This window comes from Cricetulus griseus, chromosome 6 (genome assembly GCF_003668045.3).
Source record: "Cricetulus griseus strain 17A/GY chromosome 6, alternate assembly CriGri-PICRH-1.0, whole genome shotgun sequence".
Taxonomy (NCBI): domain Eukaryota; kingdom Metazoa; phylum Chordata; class Mammalia; order Rodentia; family Cricetidae; genus Cricetulus; species Cricetulus griseus.
The window spans coordinates 88,495,623-88,520,762 of record NC_048599.1 but is presented as its reverse complement, the minus strand read 5'-3'; the positions used below and the strand labels follow the sequence as shown (position 1 = coordinate 88,520,762).

The 25,140-nt window shown below is 33.7% G+C and overlaps 4 protein-coding genes across 5 annotated transcripts; all 4 read right to left on the bottom strand.

The window, feature by feature from the left end:
- Window positions 1-1,632: 1,632 nt before the first annotated feature.
- LOC100758622 (olfactory receptor 5D16) lies at window positions 1,633-2,577 on the bottom strand. Its single transcript, XM_027421140.1, has one exon. The coding sequence runs from the start codon at window positions 2,575-2,577 to the stop codon at window positions 1,633-1,635; it is 945 nt and encodes a 314-aa protein (XP_027276941.1).
- A 3,458-nt stretch (window positions 2,578-6,035) lies between these two features.
- LOC100761517 (olfactory receptor 5L2) lies at window positions 6,036-6,989 on the bottom strand. The gene has a single exon (XM_027420927.1). It carries the CDS (start codon window positions 6,987-6,989, stop codon window positions 6,036-6,038), a length of 954 nt encoding a protein of 317 aa, XP_027276728.1.
- A 6,923-nt stretch (window positions 6,990-13,912) lies between these two features.
- Window positions 13,913-14,848, bottom strand: LOC100759198 (olfactory receptor 5L1). The gene has a single exon (XM_027421139.1). It carries the CDS (start codon window positions 14,846-14,848, stop codon window positions 13,913-13,915), a length of 936 nt encoding a protein of 311 aa, XP_027276940.1.
- Window positions 14,849-18,038: 3,190 nt separating this feature from the next.
- Window positions 18,039-22,130, bottom strand: LOC100758908 (olfactory receptor 5D18). Of its 2 annotated transcripts, XM_027421138.1 has the most exons (2): window positions 21,212-22,130; window positions 18,039-18,055 (listed from the first exon to the last, which is right to left on the bottom strand). In XM_027421138.1, the coding sequence occupies exons 1-2, from the start codon at window positions 22,128-22,130 to the stop codon at window positions 18,039-18,041; spliced, it is 936 nt and encodes a 311-aa protein (XP_027276939.1). The 2 variants fall into 2 exon arrangements, with proteins under 2 accessions (XP_027276939.1, XP_027276938.1); XM_027421137.1 differs by lacking the exon at window positions 18,039-18,055 and having other exon boundaries at window positions 21,174-22,130.
- Between the last annotated feature and the right edge of the window lie 3,010 nt (window positions 22,131-25,140).

Genomic DNA, 25,140 nt, shown 5'->3' with positions numbered 1-25,140 from the left:
GTAATTGTTTTCTAAAGATGTTTGTTTACATAGGCCGATTTCTAGATGGCTGCCTTGACTACAAGAGCTTAAAAACTAAGTTGTTATTTTAAAAATATGGCATACCAGAGTAAAGGTTTAGTTGTCATCATCTTATTTTAAAGAAAACACATACTCACTATTTACATAGGAAGAAACAATAATTCATTAGTTCAAAGTGGTAATTCCAAATTATTTTATTAATTTTCAGGAAAAGGAACATTTTCCTACTACGTTTACATGTTCTACTATTGTGGCAGGTAATCAATCAGTTGAAAAAGTGAAGAAGCTGGGCATAGTGGCACACATTTTGAATCACAGATACAGGAAGATCTCTGAATTCCAGGTCAACCTGGTGATGTACAGAACACTGTAAACAAAAACAAAAACAAAAGTAAAAAGAAACAGAAAGAAAGAACATAAAAGGGAAAATAAATATTTTAATACCTCTGTGATCCAGAAATAGGGAATGCGAACTACAAGATCATTATATTCTATGTAATACACCAGAAATGCAAGGCAATCTAATAAAAGATAAATATAAAATTCAAAATCTAGTATTTACTCTTAGAGATTTTTTTAAAGAAAAATGTTACAGCAATCATAGGAATATCAATCTTTTCTACTATAAACAACATTCTTGATCTTTTCTCCATATAGGCTAAAATTAGAAGGGAAAATTTAAGCTGGGTGGTGGTGGCGCATGGCTTTAATCCCAAGACTTGGGAGGCAGAGGCAGTTGGATTTCTTGAGTTTGAGGCCAGCCTTGTCTATAAAGTTAGTTTAGGACAGCCAGAGATACCCAGAGAAAGCCTGACTTTAAAATAAAAACAACAGAAATATCAGGTAAAACTAAAAGAAGGGAGTGAAAATTGAATACACTTTTTATATACAGCCAAGGCAATTAGATCTAAATGTGTATAAGAGCTTCCCTGAGCCACTCAATGACAGCTGTCAAAAAAGTCCTAATGTATTTTCAATTGTTCTAGTGTCCTCATAAATAAACCCCACCTATGAATATGGATAGTTCTACTGAGAAGCATGATTAAAAAATCATAGGCATACATATATATGTATGTAACGACAATTAATAGGAAAAAGAGGACATGAATCTCAAAGAGAGCATAGAGGGTATATATATATATATATATATATATATATATAGTGTTCTTAACCATTGAGTCATATTGGGTCGATTTAAATATATGAAAATATGAATAAAACTATGAAACCAACAGTTTATAGTTGAAATTGTTTTCAGTATCTTTACAAATGTAAATATTTTAAGAGTCATAGGAATAAAAATTGAATCTTCAATATATATATATATATATATATATATATATTGATATTGATATTTGATAATAATTCCGTGCACAAAACTACACTAAACATTAAAGACAAATACTGAAGTCAAGGTCAACTACATTTTTACAGTACATTCAGGCCAACCATAGCATCATCTGTTGGCCCTAAAATATGTTTATTTGGCTTAAATTTCATCTATTTAAAAAAAAATCTAAAGAAATTTTAAAATGAATTGCTAATGCACAGTTAATTCATTCAAAAAAAGGAAACACAATAACACAACTAACTGTATGTTAAAGCTTAGACTCACTGAGAAAAATATCTTACATTTATTAGTTTGCTGACTGTGTCTTTGACATCCTTATTTCTCAGACTGTAGATCAGGGGATTTAGCATGGGGATCACCACTGTGTAAAACACAGAGGCCACTTTGACGGTATGCCTGGAGTTCTTGGAATTGGGCACACAGTAGAGAAATAGGATGGTGCCGTGGAAGATGGTGATGGCTGTCATGTGGGAAGCACAGGTGGAGAAGACCTTGCGGTGGCCACTAGCTGAATGCATTTTCAGGGCAGTGACAATAATGAACAAATACGACGTGAGAATGATGAGCAGTGTGCTAATCTCATTGAAGGTGGCAACTATAAAAAGGAGTAGCTGGCTGAGATGAGAATCAGAGCAAGAGAGGGCTATCAGGGAAGACAGTTCACAGAAGAAGTGATTGATTGTGTTGAAACCCCGGAAGTATAATTTTAAAGCAGAACAGGTGAGTGTCAAGGAGCACACCACACCCCATGCATATGACCCAAGCACCAGTAGGGCACAAAGCCTCTGGGACATGACGACTGTGTAAAGCAAGGGGTTGCAGACAGCAACAAAGCGGTCGTAGGCCATCACAGCAAATAGAATTAGTTCAGTGACGACAAATGTACAAAAGAAAAAGAATTGCATTATGCACCCTAAAAATGAAATGGTTCTGTCTTCAACAACAAGGTTTGCCAGCATCTTGGGAGCAATGATGGAAGAATAGCAGAAATCTGCAAAGGAGAGGTGGCTGAGGAAGAAGTACATGGGAGTGTGCAGTTTCGGGTTAATCTTGATGATCATAATCATTCCCAGGTTCCCTACCACACTGAAGCTGTAGATTGCCAGAAACAACAAGAAGAGCGGAACCCGCAGTTCTGGATAATCTGAGAAGCCCAAGAGGGTGAATGTGACCTCGGAAGTTAGATTTATGTCTGGCAGAAACATGATTCCTTCGGGTGAGATCTGAAAATTGATTTTGGAAATAAAACAGGGAAACAGGTTCACACATGAAGCATGTCTAGCGAACTGTCTGAATTCGTAAAGATGAAACATAACCTACCCCTTTTGTGATATTGAAAGGTTGAACTATCAAGACAGGATAGAGATTCAGAAATTAAGATGTTAGTGGATGATGAATGATTAAATGGTGCTAATCACATCCCTAAATATGATTTGAAATCATTATTGTGCAATACAATAATTAAGAAACTTAGTTAAAAACTGAGATCAAACATGCAGCATCAAATCTTACTGTTATCTCAAACTCTGGGTCCTAGACAATAGCCAAATGAAATAATTTGCTTTAATTGTCCTGGAATTCCCCATGAAACAAAGAAGTATGGAAAATATCACCCATAATAGCTGCTTTATAGTAATATTTTTTTTATTTTTGTGGTTTCACAAAATTACCCATGTCACTTGCAAACCCAGGAAAATTAATATTATTTATACTAAACACACAGATTGGGAGGAAGGAAATTCCCTTATCTAGGAATAAAAGTTCACAGTGACAATGTTGTGTGTGTTTTTTTCACTACAAATTACATTGAATATTCATTCAATGCCTCCTCTCCTGTGAGGAAAATGTAAGTCTGTTACTGTCTATTTTTGTTTCATTTTCCCAGAATGTGTTCTTTATTTTGATTCAATAATTTAAATGTTTTTTTCTAAAGTACAAATTATTCTAAATTGCCACATAAATAGATATTCATACCTGAAAACATTCATAGTCTATCTTTCTCTGAATACACGCACATAACTGAATGAGGTCCTTTCAATAAAACTTTAACTTTTTTTTTTTTTAGGTTTTTGAGACAGGGTTCTTCTGTGTATCTTTGTAGCTTGCTCTGGAACTCTCTCTGTAAACAAGGCTGTCCTCAAACTTACATAGTACTGCCTGTCTCTTCATCTAGAGTGCTGGGATTAAAGGCGTGCACCACCATCTCCCGACTTTAGTAAAACTTTTAACAGAGTGGACCTGCTGTTTCCTGGATGTCCAGATGCAAATGCCATTAGTGGCTCAAAAATTCTCTTAAATTATTTTTTTCATAAAGTAATATAAAAAGCCATGTTGCATTCTACATAACTCACAGAAAAAATACTATCAATATTTTCTAAGACCTGCAGACAAACCTGTTGATAGTAAATGCAGTCCTTTCCTGCCTCTGTAGAGAAAGCTTATATGAAAGAGATGTTAATCCTATTATTATTCGTAGTGCTGATCCCCCTGGCATTACAGTCAAGAAATAATTGTCTGTGGTATTCTTTTGGGACTTTAGAACAAGCAATTAAAGTTAAATACTCTTTTATGGTATAATTGTTGTTTCATAGAAAATGTAAAGGAAAATTGCAGCATCTTTGGAAGTGTTTCCTGTATTAGGTTTGGTGATGTCATCTGCAATTCTATTTTCAATCCCTCAATAACTATTCTTGTTTTTTGTTTTATTTTTGTTTTTTTTTTTTTTTTGGTTTTTCGAGACAGGGTTTCTCTGTGTAGCTTTGGAGCCTATCCTGGCACTCGCTTTGGAGACCAAGCTGGCCTCCAACTCACAGAGATCCACCTGCCTCTGCCTCCTGAGTGCTGGGATTAAAGGCGTGCGCCACCAACACCCTGCAATAAGTATTCTTATACAATATTTTTGATTAATGGAAATTCATGAAATATTCTTTATTAGTGCTAATACAAAATTATTTTTGAATTTTCAAATCTCTGAACTTTTTGGAGCTTAACTATATCCTTAATGTGCTTACCAAAGTAGAGAAGCAATTGTGTTTTACCTCAAATCTACTGGCCATTTTTCTACATATGGGCTAAAGGTATTAGAGAAAAATATTTCTTCATATTTATTGATAAGTGTAGTAAGAGTACACATGCATCAGGTAATTTTGTTCTCCTAGTCCCGCAAAGTAGGTATTTTGATTTACAACAAAAAAATATTGCTATTTCAGGTAGATCCAGCTAGATTCTTCTGGATCCTGTGTCCAAGGTGGAAGTGTCTTTAGAAACAAACCTTAAACCTCTGAGGGGAAAATAAGTGCAAAAAATAGCCTGTATTATTTTGAGAGCCTATATTGTTTTGATGCAGAGTATCTTCCAGTGTTCAAGTTGCTACAAAACCTCTCAACAGAGGTTGCTGTCTGTCCCTGCAGAACCAAGAGTATAACAGAAGCAAGCAAACACTAAGAACTGAAGAAGTAAATTGTTTATGAAGTTAAAAGTGAAGGCCAAAACATCAATTTTTGCTTTCTTACTCTTAATCCAACTTTTATTCTAACATTTTACAGATACTAGGACAAATGTTTTACTTGAATAAATAAACATGAGGTGGAAATTGCTATAAATCGTCCTGGACTACAGAAGTGAAACATGAATCAAGACTGCATGAAGAAACATGAGTTAGGCAATAATAAAGAGTTGAAAATGAATATTTTATTAAGGTCAAGGACATATGCAAATAGCTAACAGAGACTGGAGATGCACATAGAGGTGAAGTGCACGCCTTATTCTCACTGGATTTAAGATATAGTATGAAGAAGTCAGTGATAAGTCATGAATGCAGACATTAGTAAAACAAGCCAATAATGGTAAATCCCAACACAGAGAAATACAAATGCAAAGTAATACAAAGGATTATAAAATAAGACCGATCCAGAGCTCCTTGAGTTGTGACACACAATTAGCATTATTCTTGCATTTATTTTTCCAAATAGATACTAAATGACATTCTAAAAATAATACAGTGATACAGACAGGCAGTGGTGGCACAAGCCTTTAATCACACTACTCAGGAAGTAGGCAGGTAGATATCTGTGAGTTCATGATCAGCCTAGCCGACAGAGAGAGTTCTAGGACAGCCTTCAAAGCTGCAGAGAAACCCTGTCTTGAAAAACAAATAAACAAAAAATACAGTGATACAAATACCAAAGAGTAAATGAAACACCAAAATGCCTAATGTATATATGATATATACTAAAGTATAAACCCCAGATACTTGTATATAAGCTGCTTGACAAAGTTTTGTTATTCATTATAAAATATCAGAAGTCAATTTTCAAATGGATCATATATTCCATAAATTATGCTATAATAAAGATTCATAATAATGAAAAAATGATACTCGTAACATATTATAACTCATGTCAGCTTAAAATACTGCAAAATAAAAAACAATTCATAAATAAAACCTTTGAAAACCCTCATTCCGACATTTACAAATAGAGAACTCAAAAATATATGTGAATACTAAGAGTCATATATATATGTATATATATATATATATATATATATATATATATATATATGTCCTTGTCTAATAGCTATTTTTTCTATATTTTTTCTATGTTCCATATTCAGTTTATATATTTATCCATAAATGGGTCTTCATTATGCTCATTAAGTTTTGTTAAGAAAAAAATTCTAGGAAGGAATTCTTTTTAGAGCCTAACACTTTTTTGAGAGCCTCTTTTACATCCTTATTCCTCAGACTGTAGATCAGGGGGTTCAGCATGGGAATGACAACAGTATAGAAAACTGTAGTTACTTTATCAACATCTAGACTATTTCCAGAGTTGGGTTGACAATAAATAAAAAGGATTGTTCCATGGAAGACAATGATGACTGTGAGATGGGAGGCACAGGTGGAAAAGGCTTTGCGTCTCCCCTCTGCAGAATGCATCTTCAGGATGGTGATGAGAATAAACAAATAGGAGATGAAGATGATCACAATGGTGAGAATCTCATTGAAATTGACAATGATGAACAGGAATAACTCATTCTTGGTAACATCTGAGCAAGCAAGACTTAAGAGAGGAGGCAGATCACAAAAGAAGTGGTTAATCACATTTGATTTAAATGATGGGATGTCAAGGGCTAAGCAAAGGTGAATCAGAGAACAAACTGATCCATAGAGGTAGCAGCCGGACACCAGTACTGTACGAAGCTTTGGGGACATGATAACCATGTACAGTAGTGGGTTACAAATGGCCACAAAGCGGTCATAGGCCATCACAGCCAGCAGAAAGACCTCAGTGACAGCAAAAGCACAAAATAGATAAAATTGTACCATACATCCCAGGTAAGAAATAACTTTTTCCTTGTTAATGATGTTAGTAAACACCTTTGGCACAATGATGGAGGAGTAGCAGAAATCCACAAAGGACAGGTGGCTGAGGAAAAAGTACATAGGGTTGTGAAGTTGAGAGCTGACCTCAATCAGCACAGTCATGCCCAGGTTTGCTATGACTGTCACTCCATAAATAAGAACAAACACCAGGAAGAGAAAGAATGCCAGCTCTGGGACATCAGAAAAGCCAAGAAGAATGAACTCTGCTACAGTGGTGCAGTTTTCCTCACCCATGACTGCTACATGGTAGTTTGGGAAAAGCCCTGTGTTACTTCTGGGAAGACAAAAAGAGAGCAAATAAGAGAGTTATGTTACCTGCAGAAAAAAATGGGGCATTAATGTCAAGAACATATTTTGGAGTACAAGCAAAGGAGAAGTATGAAATTCTCAAAATATTGAGTAGCTCAGATTCATACAAAAAGAGCCATATCTCAGTAACTGCTTTCAAACATGTTATTACAACCCATAGCCATCTAAATACATGTAAGCAGATATTTGAGGATGGTGGTGTGGTTTTGTATAAAATACATTCAGTGCTGTAAAATAACGAATCATGGGGATTTAATCTTGTCACCGAAAACTTTATTAAAGATCTGACCTTGCTGTTTGTGGTATATTTTGACTATGTCTTATACACAGTTATACCACTTTCACTCAGTTTAACATTATGAAATTTGAAGCAAAACTACCTACATTTATACTTTGTGGCACTATAAAGTTTCATCTGAAATTAATGCCTTGCAAAGGTCCTGAGTTTTAATAATATTAAAAATGAATAGTAAAATTTAGATAACTAAATGATAAGTCTAAAATAACTTTATTCTCAATTAAAATTACTTTATTCACTACAATCAATGTCTATAATAACTTAGAAATATAAAACAAATGTTTTTGGGAAAATTAATTTTAAAAAGTACTCAAAATCTTATTATGGCACAAGATAAAAATCTAACAGCTAAATCATTCTAAACTAAAGATTGTAACCTCAGCGTTTCATCAAATATAAACATACTTAAATTATTTAAAACCATTTACCAAATTATATTATGTATTTATAGGATATTAATGCAAAAATCTGTCAAAGGAAGAATTGCTAAATTATGGCTCAAATTTACATATAAATTGGAAATTAGCACATACTCAAGAAATTATATCTTACACATGATTAATTCTAAAGGAATTATAACATGCAAGGTCATAAATGTAGACATATATAGTAACATATGTTTGTTTATGTATAGTCTACAATATATTATGACTCATACATATCCTAAATTGTAATTACTTAAATTAAGAAGGAAATGACAACTTCTCCAGATTTCTTAAATAATTTGTAGGGAAAAGAAGCTTACTCAAAACAGTAAAAACATATGTAGTGAAGTGAAAACCAATCTCATAGTGGAGGTTATTTTATTCTGACTTTCTGAAATAAAACAAATGAGATCTATACATATAATTTTCAGTACTACAAAGAAAACTGGTGAACAAAAACAAAAAGAGCCAGGTATTTTCCTCCATCTTGAAATAACTTCAAAGAAATAGAAACCAATTCATGTCATGTTGTCTTGATTTCTTTGTCAACTAAGAAGGGGAGAGAGAAAGACAGAGAGAGAAAGAGAGAGACAGAGACAGAGACAGAGACAGAGACACAGAGGAAGAAAGCCTGTGTTACATTTCTGTAGTCTGAAATTTTTCATGCTCAAAATGCTTGATATTAGAAAAATCTATTCTCTTTTATCATCAGCTGTCTATCCATATAACACCAAGTGACTTTCCCCTGGCAATTGTAAAGTTAAAGAGCTCTCATGTGTAATCTGCATCAGAAGACAGAAAAGTTTCTTACGTTTTTTAAATGAATTTACTCAATAAGCTGTGTCTGTTTCCAAGTTCAGGTGACTAGAGACTTGTACTTGTGAACAAACCTGAGATGCTTCTCCCCAGCACTGGAGATTTTAAACATTTCTCATGAGCAGAGAGTTTCTTCCATAAATTAAGCTCCAGGGAAAAGCATCCCTTATGTAAAACAAAAATAAATGTCTGTGCCGTGAGAGAGGTAATAAAGTTGAACTAAAGATATTTGTCCTGGAAGACTCAAAAATATTTTCTGTGGAACATCATCAGAAATCTGTTTATAAACCACCCTGGTTTAGGGAGTTACTGCACAGCAATAAAGTTAAAATAATTTGAGGTGTATATGAAAATATGTCATGTGAACTAAATTTTGCCATTATAAAGAGTAAATAACATTCCTTTAATCAGAGATATTTTCAAGTAAAGGTTTAAAATAATAATGAGCTGTTCTAGTGTGTAAGTCCATTAAACCTTTTCAATGAGCCCATTACTTGTTTCCTAGACAAAAATTCCCTTGAAAATGTTTGGAAATCTCATGAACAAAGCTCTGAACCTTTCATAGGAAAAAAGTATCTAATTTTCTGTACAACCCAAGGGACCTAGAGATTTTTCTTAAACACAGTAAACCTACTCAATGAATATTATGACTCACAACAAGATCAGATCTAAGTTTCTGTAGGAAGGATTTGAGATGAAATTTCAGAAGTCACAAAAATCCTTCTAAAGACACCTGAGTTGGACACTCTCTTGAGAAACACCCACAGTTAGGTGTGGTTTATTCATTTCCCGAGTACCTCTCTCTGTCAAGCTTTTCTGTAAATTTGTGCTGAAACTTTCACCAAATAATTTGCAACTCTGCTTCATACTAACACACAAGAGGATTCTTTCCTGCTGGGAAGTCAAGACTCCCAGATTTATCTGAGAGAAGATCTCTAAATATATCTTAGGCACTGCAGAGAACAGTGGGACATTTTGGCTTCTGCCCAACTTCTGTAGCTAATAATCAAACAGTGTTCTCACCATAAAAATAAAATTGTATTGCACGCTGAACAGGTAGAATGCATTGACTTGATGTATACATGTAATCACAACATCAGAATCCCTTTCAAGTATGTATAATTATAATGTGTATATCAAACCAAAAGTCTACCTTCCAGATAAGAGCATAAGGTATACAAAGTGATCATCCCTGGGTACATGTTTATACAAGCAACATTAAAAGGGATTAGTAGGTAATATACATATATGTGCATATATTAATTATATATTAATATTAGTTATGTTAATATATGTACTATAATTATATAATTAAAATAATATAGTGTATAATATAATTAATATAATCACTAATGTTATTTATATAGTATTATTATTAATATAATAACATATTAAAATTAATATATATTAATCAAAAATTAATAAAATACAGCATAAGAGAAGATTGTTGTATGAGAGATATAGAATTGATAAAGATGCAGTTCTCATATGTGAAGTTTTCAAAATACAGGCAAGTTTAAAAATAACTGCCAACACCGTAATTTGGGTAACTACCATGTAACACCAAGCATATATGCTGTCTAGATGGTTCATGGGGTATAGGCACCAGCAAACGATTCTCAACGACCTGAGTTTGATCCCAGATTCCTACAAAGTGCAAGTGCAAATAAACTTCTATCATTTTCCTCTTACCTTCACTTATGTACAATACCACACACACATGCACAGACATATATCCTTGCTTACAAATGTGCAAGCACACACAGTCAGAGATATATATGTGTGCACATATACACAAACAAATAATGGGAAACAATTTAAAAATCAAAACACACTGTATCTCAGACTTCATGGATGATTTTGAAAGCAGACATTCTTATGTCAACAGTGTGAACTACCATTCAGACTGCATGAGTATTTCAAATAAAGTGTTCCTTTATCACATTGTTAAGAGACATTTTAACTCAAAACCAGGAACACATTCTATTGAGTAGAACTGGTTAATAATAATATACACTTAGAATTTTCTAAAGTGTTTTTCTAGTTTTACAATGTCAACCTAGGCCTCTATGCTATACTTTTCTATGTATTTCTAGGAGGATGTAATGCCTTCTCAATATGTCCATGTACAAAACACCATGTCAAGCAAAGTGATTTTTAACACAAACGCATTCCAAAAAGACATCTTTAATGACTTTGAGAAGTCTATCAAGCCATTATATGGTGAATTGTGTCCAGGTATAAATGCTTTTGCTAAACACAATGGATAACTTGACGTGTCATCTTTATTGTCTCGGGAATGTTTTAAACATTAAACTCAATATAATGCCATGGCCTACTTTTTACCTTGGAAATGTGCATTTGGTGATTACTTCCTAAATATCAATTTCAGACTTATAAGAGAGCAAGAAAGAGAAACAGTAATTTGGATTGTTTATACAAAAAGCATGCAAATTTTAGAAGAAACTTAATTGGAAAAATAATTATTGGCATCACTGCATTTCCCAACTTTTCAAAAACTCAGAAATATGCATATATTTTAAAAACATATCATATGTGTAATTGAAAGGCATTATCAAATTATGTCCTTTTCATCATCTTATTCATAGGATGAATAATTTTTAAATCATATTGCAAATCATTATTAAAAATAATTAATATCCTGTGGAAATAGGGTCATAGTGTTTGCACAGGAGCCTCACTAAAGATGGTCAAGAATATCATTGAAAGTTTGTGTTTAATTCTTTTAAAATTTATGTCATTCTCTAAATATCTGGTTGACATAGGATTAAGTATCATCTCATATTAGTCAGTATAAGATGATTTTTGAAACCTGAAATTTTATTATAGAAAAAATGTTTATAGCTTCCGGGCCAATTACATGCTTTGAGTGTGTTATTTTAAGCCAACACACAATAAATAAATACAAACAGAAATGTCCAGCCTGAAACTTTACAGTTGAGTCTTTTATGCATCCCTTCCATCTCCTCCAGGTTCTAAATCATGCCTTGCCTTCTGTGAGTTCATCAGGATCATTTGCCTCATGGAGCCTCATTTTGGTTAATACAACTCAGGAAAAGATAAGGTCAATTAATTTATGGAATTGTAGAGAATTCAGGAGATTTATCATATACTTTTCCTATATAGATATTCTTCCTCAGTATCATAGAGTGATTTAAGCATCTCCTCACACATGGTTTATGACTGTAACCAAATAAAGGATAAACTTAGGGCAATGTTAGAGAAATAACTTTCATGTTGTATGCTCAAAAGAAAAGAACAATGCACTCTTGTTGGAGCACAAACAGGTAAAAAGTCTCTCCTGCATTCTGCACTTGAAGCCACTTAGACATTGACTGGGGTTCATATGGTTTGATGAGAAAGTGTTTAGTTCATTCATTGGGATGAGATGGTGTTTGCAAAGCCTGCACAGTTCATTTCCCATATGCTTTCCACCAGACCAGGGAAAATTAAATTAATGACAGTTTTTAAAGTCAGTATTTATAGTAGCACTAATCACAATAGGTAAAATATGGAACCAGCTTAGTTATCCAATAGCAGAGGAATGGATAAAGATGATGTGTTATATAGAGTGAAATTCATGAAAAAGTTGGGCCATTTGTAAGAATATTAATGTAATCATATTAAGAGAATTAAGTCAGTCTGAGAAAGAAAAACAGTGTAAGTTTTTTTGCCATATGCCATTACTAGTGTTAATTTAGATTTTTGGGCAAACTTCAAAAGTAAATTACTAAATATTAATGACAAAGAAAAATCAGAGTCCAAGACACCAGCCTGGTTTTGCTGAACTCCAACCTATTGCTTTTATAATAACATCATAGATACAAGGAGGGAGGCTTCTATCAACAACTGAAAAGACTTTACAAATTGGACTAAATCCTAAGGTATAATACAAAAGTGTTAAGATTGTAGATAGAACTGAAAATTAATTGGGCTGAAAAACATAGAAATTTGGGGAATGAAATTTTACATTATAATGAAAGATGTTTGAGTTAAACAATGGACTATGGATGTACTATTGAGGAGGTAAAGATACTGTCTTCAGCTTCAAACCCACAGATGAGGCATCATGCTCCAGTTGATGGTCTGAAAACCATGATCACACAGATGGCCCTGACTGATCTTCATGAATCACAAAACAAACAGCAAGAACAAAATTATTTCATGAACATGGGGAAAAAAACATGCAGGGAGAAGTGTGGATAAGGACTGAGACACTCAAAGAGAATAGAATGACATAAATGAGAAAGTCATATATACATGTATGCAATCATCAAAGTACAACTTTAATTAAATGAAAACTATATGTCTGTGTATAAGCTCTGAGCATGAAAGGATGTGACGTCAAATATTTCATCAGAAGCAGTGTCAGGGAGAGCACAGAATTAGACATAAAACAAAGGAAAACCCATTTCACTAATTATGTCTACAATGACATTTCTCAATAGACAATGAAAAAAAAGGTGTAAGCATTTATTTTCTAGGAATTCAAACTTTCTTATCCATATTTAAGCTCTTAAAAATGGATGTTGAGGTGGCTCAGCAGTTATGAGGGCTTTCTGATCTTTCAGATATATGAGTAACATTCTGAGGACATACATACATCATGTGTCTCAGAAGATCAAAGACTCTTTGGTCCTCTCTGGGCACTGCACTCACTTGCACACAACACACACAGATTCAAATGTATCAATATTAATTGAAAAATATTATTTCAATTATTATTACTAAAATATTATTACTAAAATTTTCTTTAACAGATAGCATATTATCCAATAATCTAAAAGCAATGAATGTTGTAGCATCATTACAAAAGGGAAAATAGAGTAAGCAATGAACCTAGAGTAACAAAATAAATTAAACTATAAGCAAAATTCCATAGCGTTTTCCCTCTGTGCAGGCAGGTTTGTCAGTTTAATGATTTTCATGAATTACAGATATAACATTGGGAAATAAATCATAATGTTCACTATGGAAAGAAAATAATATTAAAAACTTAAGAAAACCCTTATATTTAGATTTGGAAAGAATTTGCAAACAATAAAATATGCTTGCCTTGGGAGGGCATAACTCATAGCTCACTGATTTAAATCAAATGACGAAATCAATTATAAATTGTAGAATATAATAAATGCTATTTCTGTAAATTTAAGAGTCACACACAAAACAAAAGTGTTACTTGGAACAGCTCTGCACCTTACTTCTCTTTCCCGCTCAAACTTGTTTCACTTGTTAATCCTGTACTAGGATCTACTTTGAAATTCTACACACTGAAACTACAATGTTAATTATGAATGTATTTTAGAGTTCACAACTTTCCTGAGAGCCCCTTTCACATCTTTGTTTCTGAGGCTGTAGATCAAGGGGTTCAGCATGGGAATCACTACAGTGTAGAACACTGTGGCCACTTTGTCAGCATCACCACTGTTTTCTGATGTGGAAGAACAATAAATGGAAAGAATTGTTCCATGGAAGACCGTGATGGCTGTGAGATGGGAGGCACAGGTAGAGAAGGCTTTGTGCCTCCCCTCTACAGAGTGCATTCTCAGGATGGTAATGAGAATAAACAAGTAGGAGGTGAAGATGATCACAATACTCAAGCTCTCATTGAAGGTGGCCACAACAAACAGCAGCACCTTATTAACAGTGACATCAGAGCAAGCAAGATTTAGGAGGGGAGGTAAATCACAGAAGAAGTGGTTGACCACATTTGAACTAAATGATGGGATCTCAAGGGCTAGGCACAGGTGAATCAGAGAGCACACTGATGCACACAGGTAGCATCCAGATACTATTACCATGCAGAGCTTTGGGGACATGATGATCATGTAGAGTAGTGGGTTACAAATGGCTACAAAGCGATCATAGGCCATCACAGCCAGCAGAAAGACTTCAGTGACCACACATGTGCAAAACAAATAGAATTGGACCATGCATGCCAGGAAAGATATGGTTTTGTCTTTATTGAAGATATTAGCCAGCATTTTAGGCACAATGATGGAAGAGTAGCAGAAATCCACAAAGGACAGGTGGCTGAGGAAAAAGTACATGGGGGTGTGAAGTTGAGAGCTGATCTGAATTAGTGCAGTCATGCCCAGGTTGGCCAAGACAGTGACCCCATAAATGAGAAGGAACACCAAGGATAGGACAACGCTCAACTCAGGGACATCTGAAAATCCCAGGAGAATGAACTCTGCCACTGTGGTGCAGTTTCCTTCAATCATGTGTGCCATTTAAAAGTTTATAGAGATAAGGGCTATGTTATTCTTCACTGCATGACTGAAAATATAGTTTGAACTCTCTCCTAGAAACAGATCCGGGAAGCAGGGTTGTAGTAAATATCTGTAAAGATGAAAAAATATTGATCAGAATTTAGCTTTGATAGTAGAAGTGCTTCACGTACATGGTTTAATTCAGAAATCACAGCAAAATTAAAATCTGTGCATTATACTTAATTGTATTATCATGTTTTGTCATAATTGTAAACATATCTAAAATTTAAAAGAGACATTAGTTATTACTTGTTAACTAATTTCTCTCTAAAATTAAAATTCCATTCACCCAGAAGTCTTATCAGCCAGTTTTCTAAATACTAGGACCCTGGGAAATGACTACTAAGACTGGAGATAACATCTATTATTTCCAGAGCAATTTACATGACTAATGTCATGAGGTATTTGCTCTCCTAAGCTGCTTTAAAATAGAAGATCTGGTTTATTCTTTATGTTGTCAATTACCTCTGAGAACTATTTACACTGATTTTGTTAATTTGAGTATTTAATTCCAGCAATGGTTCAGATAATAATAAATATTGTTACATGCTAACTTCTACTACCTGATGATGGCTCTTCAGCTTTTTAATAAAAATACTTTTAAAAACAAATAAGTTGTGTTAAATATTATGGGTAAACTATTCAAAGATGCAGACAGAATAAGACACTAGGTTATTTATTATTGTGACTTATTTAAGCTGTTAAATTTTATACATCAAGTGGAAAATTGAGGGTTATATAGAAAAATTTGTAATAGGTTTGAAAAAAATCAATTTGAAAATGAGCATATTTGATCATTCAAGGTAGAAGATATTATAAATGGAAGTTGAAAACTTGATGTATATAGGGCAAGCATCTTACACATAAATGCATGCTTTGTTTTGCTTTTGAGATAAATAATTTTATTCATATCATGATTTAAGAAAGAATTTAGAAAATGACCAGATTCTAAAGCAAATGTATAGGCTATAGCTATGAAGCAATATGGGATTACTTAAGAATTTGAAGTTCAATTGTGTAGAGAGTTCCATATTTTCCCATTGGCCCTAACCCTTGATAGAAACATCCAATCAGGTGCTTGCAGACTTAAGAGTGTAGAGAAGACCACATATAAGCTTTTCTCAATTTATCACCTGATTTACAAGATCTGAGGACATATTCATTAATATGTGTTAATATTCATTAACACATGCTTTTGTTCTGCCTTGAAGCTATTCATTCCTCAAATACATAATAAAAGTATTTTTTCTTTCTCTAAGTTCGAAAAAAGGGTAATTTTGAAAATTCATTACCATTACCAAGAAAAATGATGAAAAAGTATCTTGCTGATTGCCTCCCAAGTACTGCTTGTTTGCTAGTAAGGATGGTGATGCAAGAGGGTATGTGTCAGAGCCCAAGGACACTCTCTGCTGTCACAAATGGGAGTCTGGTGTCACCTAATAGAAAAGACTGCTGATTTCCCCATTGTATTTAAATTTCACATTAAATACATTACACAAATAAAGCATGATTTAGACTAAACTGTCCCTGGGCCTACAACTGTGAAGCCTGCATAAGAGGGACATATCACATCTCAAAACTGAAATAAACCCTCTCTCTTCTACTTCAGACATGGTTCATATGTCTATGTTCCTACATGATCAGTAGCAGTTATTTACTGCTGCTCCCAGTGTTGGGCTGACTGCGTACACCATCTCTATGCAGCCTCTGCCAATATACTGGGTGAAGTTAGCATGAGTGATAAAGAGAGTAAATGACAAAGAAGCAAACATACTCTTCAATTTGTTCACATTATTTCCCCCTCAGACCAGTAGGTGTACCATGTCTCTCTGCAGAGTAAACTGATAGCATTTCTTATGGAATTATCCCTTACCAAGGAAGATGTATATTCTCTCACTTGCATTCTCACAGCATGGTATCTACTAATACATATTCTTGTAGCAAAATATAAAGCACAAAATAGCAAACATTTTCAGTTCTGAATTCCTCCTTTTATCTCAGCACTTTCGAGGCAGAGATAGGCAGTACTCTGCAAGTTTCAGACCAGCCAGATCCGTCAAGTGTGTCTAGGAGAACCAGGACTGTTACACAGAGAATCTCTGCCTCAGACAAAGAAAACAAAAATCAAAAATTAAAGAATAAAATGAAAAAAAACTTTTTTACATAATATTAGAATAATATTATTACCTGATGGAGAACCTAATTCACATTTTGATCTCTTACAAAACTATTATTTCACTGTGTTCCACCAAATGGTAATGTATTTATGCAGATCAAACCAACCTGTAAAGAACATTCCATGCCACTCTCTGCTCCTGGTGTGGCGACTATGGAAAATGCTACAGTCTTTATTTGTGAGTGTGGATCCACTTAAGCCTATGATCTTAAGCTTCTGAAAACAAGCACCAATCTCTGTGGAAAATCATTGTGACAGCAGGAAATTACTTCCTCTTGAGAGTCAATTACTAGCATAATGAGATATAAAATGGGGAGCTTAATCAGTATGATTCAGTGTATCATGAGATAACATAATTTAATTCATATTTTTGATGAACAATGTATGTTACTACTGAGCGTTCCCTCTGTCTAATATGTGAATAGGGGATATAAGAGAAGATTACCTTATTTCAACAGCTCCCTACAGCTACATTAAAGGGTGGGAAGTCACCACTGAGTTTCCCCAAAGAACAGAGAGAGAAGTGATGAATATTCCTGAGTCTTCCCTACATACCAAGTAATACTCTTAGAAAAATTATTGTCATAGCCCACGTTTTCAAAGTAAATGAGATCAGTATTTCTATGTCACCTTTATAGATGAGGTGACTGAAACTTGGGCTGGTAAATCCTACCCTCAGCTAAAAACATGCGATCTCTATTAGAAGAAACTGTATTTGTGGTTTGGGTTTGTAAACACATATGACAATGGAAAGAGCACAGCTGCTGAAGTGATACTGGGAGATCAGGACACTGACCCTCCTCTCATTCCACATCGGATGTTTTCCTAAATATACAAGGATGATTTCAAAACTGTGTGTTCAAAGCAGTCTGTAGCTCTCTTCTTTCTCTTTGGTGTTATTAGTTCATTGTTATAGAAAATAAATATTTTTCTTCAAATTTTAATTTGTGTAGTAATATGTGGAAATCAGATGTATTGTATTTGATGGATATATAGTACCCCCACTTGTTTTTGGTTGACATTAGAAATAATATGAAACTATGTATTGATGACAGAGTCCTACAATAGCAAAATGAAAGAGCTTCTATGGAGGATCGCCCTGGGTGTTATAATGTACATCATCGTAGCAGATGACCCACATAAGAGGTCTTTGGAGTCTCTTCTTAATTTAGATCTAAACATATTTGAAATACTATAGGACTCGTCTTATTGTTTAAAAAGTAATTGGTATTTCCTTAAAACCCATTTCTCACCAACATCATATAAACCTGCCTCTTTATTATATTTTTGTTGTGGGTTTTCTTTATGTTAGCGTGTATTTTTTAGAGTAGATTTAGATTTAATTAATAATGAGAACTGAATATTTTGGACCTGTTCTTCCCTCATTATTATGATTTCTGTGTTACTAATCCCTTATGTTTGTAATTGTATAAATTACCCATGAGTATTGAACCAATTTGGATACTTTGTTAACTATATTCTGTAGTATATTCCTCTATTCATAATTCTTGGGAATTTTCTTAATATTTTTTTTTTACTCTTGGATGTACTCACACATGCTCCACTAATTTCCTTTCATGTCTTATCTGTGACAATCTCATAGTCTATTTTTATCTTTTATTTTAGAGTCTGTTAATGAGCATACAAAGCAGTTGGTTTTGCCATTTTTTCATAAGTGACATATGTTTTCTCTACTGAGTTTTTTCTTTTAACCTTTTTTGTGTACTATGATCTACATACAATGATTCACTTCTTTTCAGTAATGTACCCCCTTTCACTTTTATGTAGTGTGTATTCCATTCTCCTCATTTGATTCTCTCCCTGCCTAATTGAAATTACTTCATCCTGTAGTATAGCCCTTTTTTTTTTAGTTTCATGAAATTCAATCCAATATATATGCACAAATATAAATACAGAAATCCAGGACTTGCATATTAGATGGGAAAATTCAATTTTTTTATTGATTACTCTGATGTGTTTTACTAACATGATCATTAGTTGTATCCATCTTCTTACAAAGAACATAATTTGATTCTTAATGAATAGTGAAATTTCATTCTCTTTGTGTGTCACAGGTCATGGCACACAGTTTAGATGTTGACATCTACACCGACTTTTGCTTTTGTTGAGAGCATTGCAGCAATAAACATGCTTTGTGCAAGTGTCTCTATTTTAGGATGGAGTACTTTGGGTATTTTTTTAGACATGGTACGGGGGTATTGGGAGAAGTGGATAGAGGGAACACTACTGTCAGGATGCATTTTATGTGAGAAGAATCTATTTTAAATTTTAAAAATGTGAGTTGAATCTATAGCATTTGGGAATACTATTGAGAGGGGTTTTCTATTTTCTCTTTTTAAAAATTATTTTCTATTCTGAATGGATTATTTTTTTTATTCCCTCCTACTATTTTGAGTTTCTGGATTATTTATCTGGTTTGTGAGAGATTTAAGATATTATGTTGATATGTATCCCATGCTTACTGTGAATGAATATTATACAGAAGGTTGACTTCAAACATGTTCTGATTGTTCAGATATTCCCAAAGAAAATAACAAGGCATAGAAAATATTTTATATATCAGTATGAAAATGAGACTATGAAACTCATCTCTTTTGTGGTTCACTGAATTATTAGGGATTCTAAAGCAGAAAGACACCTTTATAGATTTTTTGTATAAAATATGGCCATCTTTACTATGATAAAAAACTATATTGTTTCATTTTGTTTCCTGAAAACAGTGAGTAAACATGTATTCATCAAAGCAAAAGCACTAAGGGCAGACAAAAGTAATGACATCACTCATCTCAAGTTTAATGAGCTTATTGAGGTTACTTAGAGGACCACGGCTGTGGAATGAACTTAGAGCTACTCATGTCACTGTAAAGCTCTCCTGTACAGGAGAGAGCATCAATGAAGTCTTTGTAGACATGGAGGTTTCATCATGGGAATCAGCAGTTTGTCAAATATAGGACCCACTTTGGTCATGAACCTGGATTCCTTAGAGTTAGGCACACAGAAGAATAAAATGGTACTGTGGAAGATGACAATCTAGACATTTGATCCTTGCATGACTTGAAGAAAAATTGGTCTCTCAGAGAATCCCTTCTCCCCAGCAATTAATTGTGGCTACTTTTCTAACATTTGGGAAACATCTTCTGTTTCCTGCTTCTTACATCTTCTAACAATATCAGTATAAATTGAAAGGTGCACATGACTACATAAACTCTGATTTAGAATGTCAGATATCTATAACCCAATTAATTACTTTTACATTTCGTTTGAATCTTACTAGATATCCACTAAAATATACTGAGAATAAGTTATTTAAATGGCAATTATTGCCAAGTACATGCACACATATAATTTTACCTCAAGAAGATTACATTAGCTCTCAAAGCTGTATTTATTAGTGATATAATAACAATATTCTCATATGCCTGATTTTCTCTTGAGTAAAATCAATTCCTCAATGAAAGTTATATACAAAATGCAAATATTCACCACTCTGAAATGAATTTGTAAGCATACATATTTTTGTGAAAACATCCTATCATTCCTTAGTCAATTACAACATTCCTTCTTCAAAAATCTCTATGGAAGCCATTATTTTCTGTATTATGGGATAGTCACATTCATTCTTGCCACACTATTAGATGTCTATATTTTTAAAGGCAAGTACTATTTCTCATATTCCCAAATATTTCCATTTTATGTGAGAATGAAAACATTCTCTTTTTAAGGTGTTCCTGTATCCTAAATATATGACAAGAATAGAATATGGAATACTATTTATTGGATTGTACATGTATTTTTAGACAACAAACAAATCATTGTGTAATCTGAGAAATTGTGTTTTGAACAATTTCATGTGACACGTTTTGGAATTAAGTGATAACATAATCATTGATTTTTCTTCAGAAGCTAAAAGAACTAAGTTTTGTTTCTCCAAGACCAACTCATTAATTTAGCCATAACAATATTAATTCAACTAACTTTAAAAGTGTTTTTAAGACTATATATGATGACTATGTATTTACAAAAAAAACAAAATAACAGATGCCCATTGAGAAATTATTTGACTACAAATGTCTGAAAATTTTAATTGTGTCTATCATCTTTTACACTTGGTATCATGCTCACTATCTTGGTGACTGTGTCTTGGACATCCTTATTTCTAAGACTGTAGATCAGAGGATTCAGCATGGGGATCACCACTGTATAAAACACAGAGGCCACTTTGATTGTGAGCCTGGTGTTCTTAGAATTGGGCACACAAAAAAGGAATAAAATGGTACCATGGAAAATGGTGATGGCTGTCAGGTGGGATGCACAAGTGGAGAATGCCTTACGAAGCCCACTGGCTGAATGCATCTTGAGGACAGTAACAACAATGAGCAGGTAAGACAAAATGATGATGATGAGTGTGCTGACAGCATTAAATGTGGCAAAAATGAAGAGCAACAATTCACTAATGTGAGTATCAGAGGAAGAAAGGACTACCAGTGAGGAGAATTCACAGAAGAAATGGTCAATTCTATTGACTCCATAAAAAGATAATTGTACAACAGAACACGTTAGTGTTAAGGAACATGTGAAGCCCCATGCGTATGATCCCATCACCAGTGTGACACAGAGTTTCTGGGACATAACTACTGTGTAGAGCAGAGGGTTGCAGATGGCCACAAACCGGTCATATGCCATAACAACTAATAAAAAGGCTTCAGTTACCACAAAGACACAAAATAAAAAGTATTGTACTATACATTCTATAAATGAGATGGTTCTGTCTTTTGCAACCAGGTTCGCCAACATCTTTGGAGCAATGATGGAGGAATAACAGAAGTCCACAAAGGAGAGGTGGCTGAGGAAGAAGTACATGGGGGTGTGCAGTTTGGAGTTAATCCTGATGATGAGGATCATGCCAATATTGCCTACCACAGTGATGCTGTAGATGGTGAGAAACACCAAGAAGAGAGGGACTGTCAGTTCTGGGTAATCTGAGAAGCCCAAGAGGGTGAACGTGACCCCACTATTATTTCTTTCTGACAGTAACATCATTGATTTGCAAGAATATGCAAGGTTAATTCTGAAAATGAGAAAAATTAGTAGAAAGAGATCACTTACAAGACACGTATTCACCTATAAAACCTGGATAGTTAAGAAAATTATACCTTTCATCTTCTGTGAACCTATTGTTATAAATTGACCACAAGGTATTTTAAAGAAGGATTAGGGCATGCACTAATGAAAATACCATGTTTGAAATTTCTTTTTAATTTGAGTTAAAATGCAAATTCTTGACTTTTATATTTATGATTATAGAATGAGGTTGTAGAATACTTATTTCAAACCAACCAATTTTTCTTCTTTAAATACTGTAAGTTCCTAAATGATAGGGGTGATGTTAGTATAATTACATATTATCTTACTCTGGGCTTCATTTTTTGGTTTACCTTTACAAAGTCTTAACAATTCTTTTTGTAGTTCTTTGTTTAGGTCTTGTTTCACTTTATTCTTTATCCTGGGACTCATTACATTTTAAAACTATACACATGATAATTATTTTTTCTATTAATATATCTTTAAATATATTTATTAATCATTGTACATAGAATATTGAAAACAGAGCAGAAAAATGTTGTATTTTACTACTTTATAGAATTTATTAAGATTGAAGGCAGAAAAATGTGACATTCTCACTAGCATACACATAAAAGTCCACCTACGTCTTCCTATCTACACCTCTGAGCCTCACACACCTACCCATGTATAGACTTTCCTATGTCAGACTGATCCATTATCTAGGCACAGACGATGACATATTAGGAAGTACTCTTGAGCTAAAACTGTGGAAAACATAGCATTTATGATGGAAAATAGAGATTCTTAACACCATTGCCAAAAAGAAGCAGAAGAAACCCAAATGCAAGGGGATTTTCTCATCTAAAATAAACTCATGAAGACTCACAGACATTTCATATTTCTAGGCCACTATACCTCTTTGTTTACCTTTCTTCATTTTCTATCTCTCTCTCTATTCTTCATTCTAGACAATTCATAAATTCATTCTGCCCCTCAATTATCTGAGAATGAAACAAAACACCTAACATCTAACTAGCTAGCTAGCTAACTAACTAAATACCAAATGAAATAAGTATTATTACATTATTCAGGGATTTCCTGTAAAATGAAGTAACATCTTAAGATACTCTATCATTAAGCTAGGGACTCTAATTATCACTTGCACATAATCCAAATGTTTCATTTTGCAAAGCACTGCAATTCATGTAAGCCTGCATTGCATAGAGTGCAGTCAATCCAGGGGTACAGTCCTGTTATTACACTACACATAGATGTTAATAATCATCCTTATGACCTTTCCCTATGTAAGCTGCTTGTTTCTTTGCTCTCAGGGCTCACAATTCGAAAGGAAATCTGTACTTTCATTATTTTTTTCTCTAGCATAAGCTCTTCCACTCCAATTAGTTTAACAAACAAATGGCTTTCCTCATGACATTTTCCATCATACTTTATTTTTGTGGCTCTTCTTCTTGTCTTCTTCTCTTCACCCTGTCTGTCCCGATTGTAGAATTCTAGCCCCAGTGTCCATATTCACCTTCTAGCCAAAAGCATTTTACTACCCTTCCCACTCAACTGTCTTAAAACCTGCTTTTCCTCTCTCATGGTCTATTAAAATATTATATATCCTATCTTCTCAGTGAGTCTACACATTTTCAAAGCTAGACAGCTAACATTTTTCAGATTTTCCATTCACTTCTATCCTTACATACCATCTGTCCTTCTTTACCTGTGTGGAGGAGCTTAGATGAGCACCTTGTAAAATCTGCAGAAATTTGCACTCCACTTCTTTGTTATTCACACTATCTCCAAAACCAGGAGAATGGTAAGAGTCATGTTATTCCTTAAAAAAATGTGATTCTAATTCAAAAGAAAGAAAGGATGGAAGAAAAAAATCTTTTGTTTGAATTTTCCACCTGATTGTAAAAAATGTAACATGTATTTTGTCTGAGAGACTTGCCTTATATTGATAGTTACAACCTTGGGAGCACATGCCTTTGGGACAATCTAGTCCCATTCTCTTGAGATCTTGAAGTAGGCAGGGGAAATTAATCCTCATTTAATGTAACTTTAGTAAATCACAGATTGTCACCTTTGTTGTCAGAATTATGTTTAATTTTGGGGGAAAACATTTGTTAAATTTTTAGTCTTTTGTTTCAAAATTTTAAATCACAACATATACTCTGATTTATAATTTCATTTATTCTACTGATATTGGATTATATGTTTTCTTTATTATTGATGCATTTATGATTATATTTATAGTTGTTTTGCCTGCATTTATATCTGTGTATCACATGTCAACATGACCCAAACATCATAACCTCCAGTCAATGGGTAACAGATCCTTGGTAGTTTCCATGTGAGTTCTGGGAAGTGCTCATCACAAAGCCATCACTCAATCTCCAAGTATGTTTTGTGTTTCAGTGCTAATTCCTGAATCTGCAGTTAACTAACTATCCATGTGATATCTTTCCACACCTGATATTGGCCTTCTTCAAAAAATGTTCATCTCTATAAATTTATAAAATTTCTGAAAATTATTTTATTTATTTCTTTTTTATATTATTGTGGCCATAAAAGATCTATTCTATGATATGATTATTATCTTGGAATTTAGATTTCATTCATGGTTGCCATATTGTCTTTCTCAAGCAATGTTCAATGTACCCATGGGAATGAGGAACATTCCCCTAAAGGATATCTATGTCATATAGTCACTATGTCATAGTGACATCTATGAACATATGTAAACATAGTTTAGTTTGTAGTATTCTTGCCTCAGAAAAAAGTATTTGTAGTAGCATCTTGCCTTGCCAGTAAATTTGTGTTAGCGGCCAGATTCACTGGCAAGGCAGGGTTCTACTACAAGCATTCACATATCATTTATATGAAAGAAAATAATACAGATACCATTGGAGATATACATAATCCTTTAAAAAGAAGGAATTCATTAAAATGATACAACTTAAAATTTCTGCCTCTG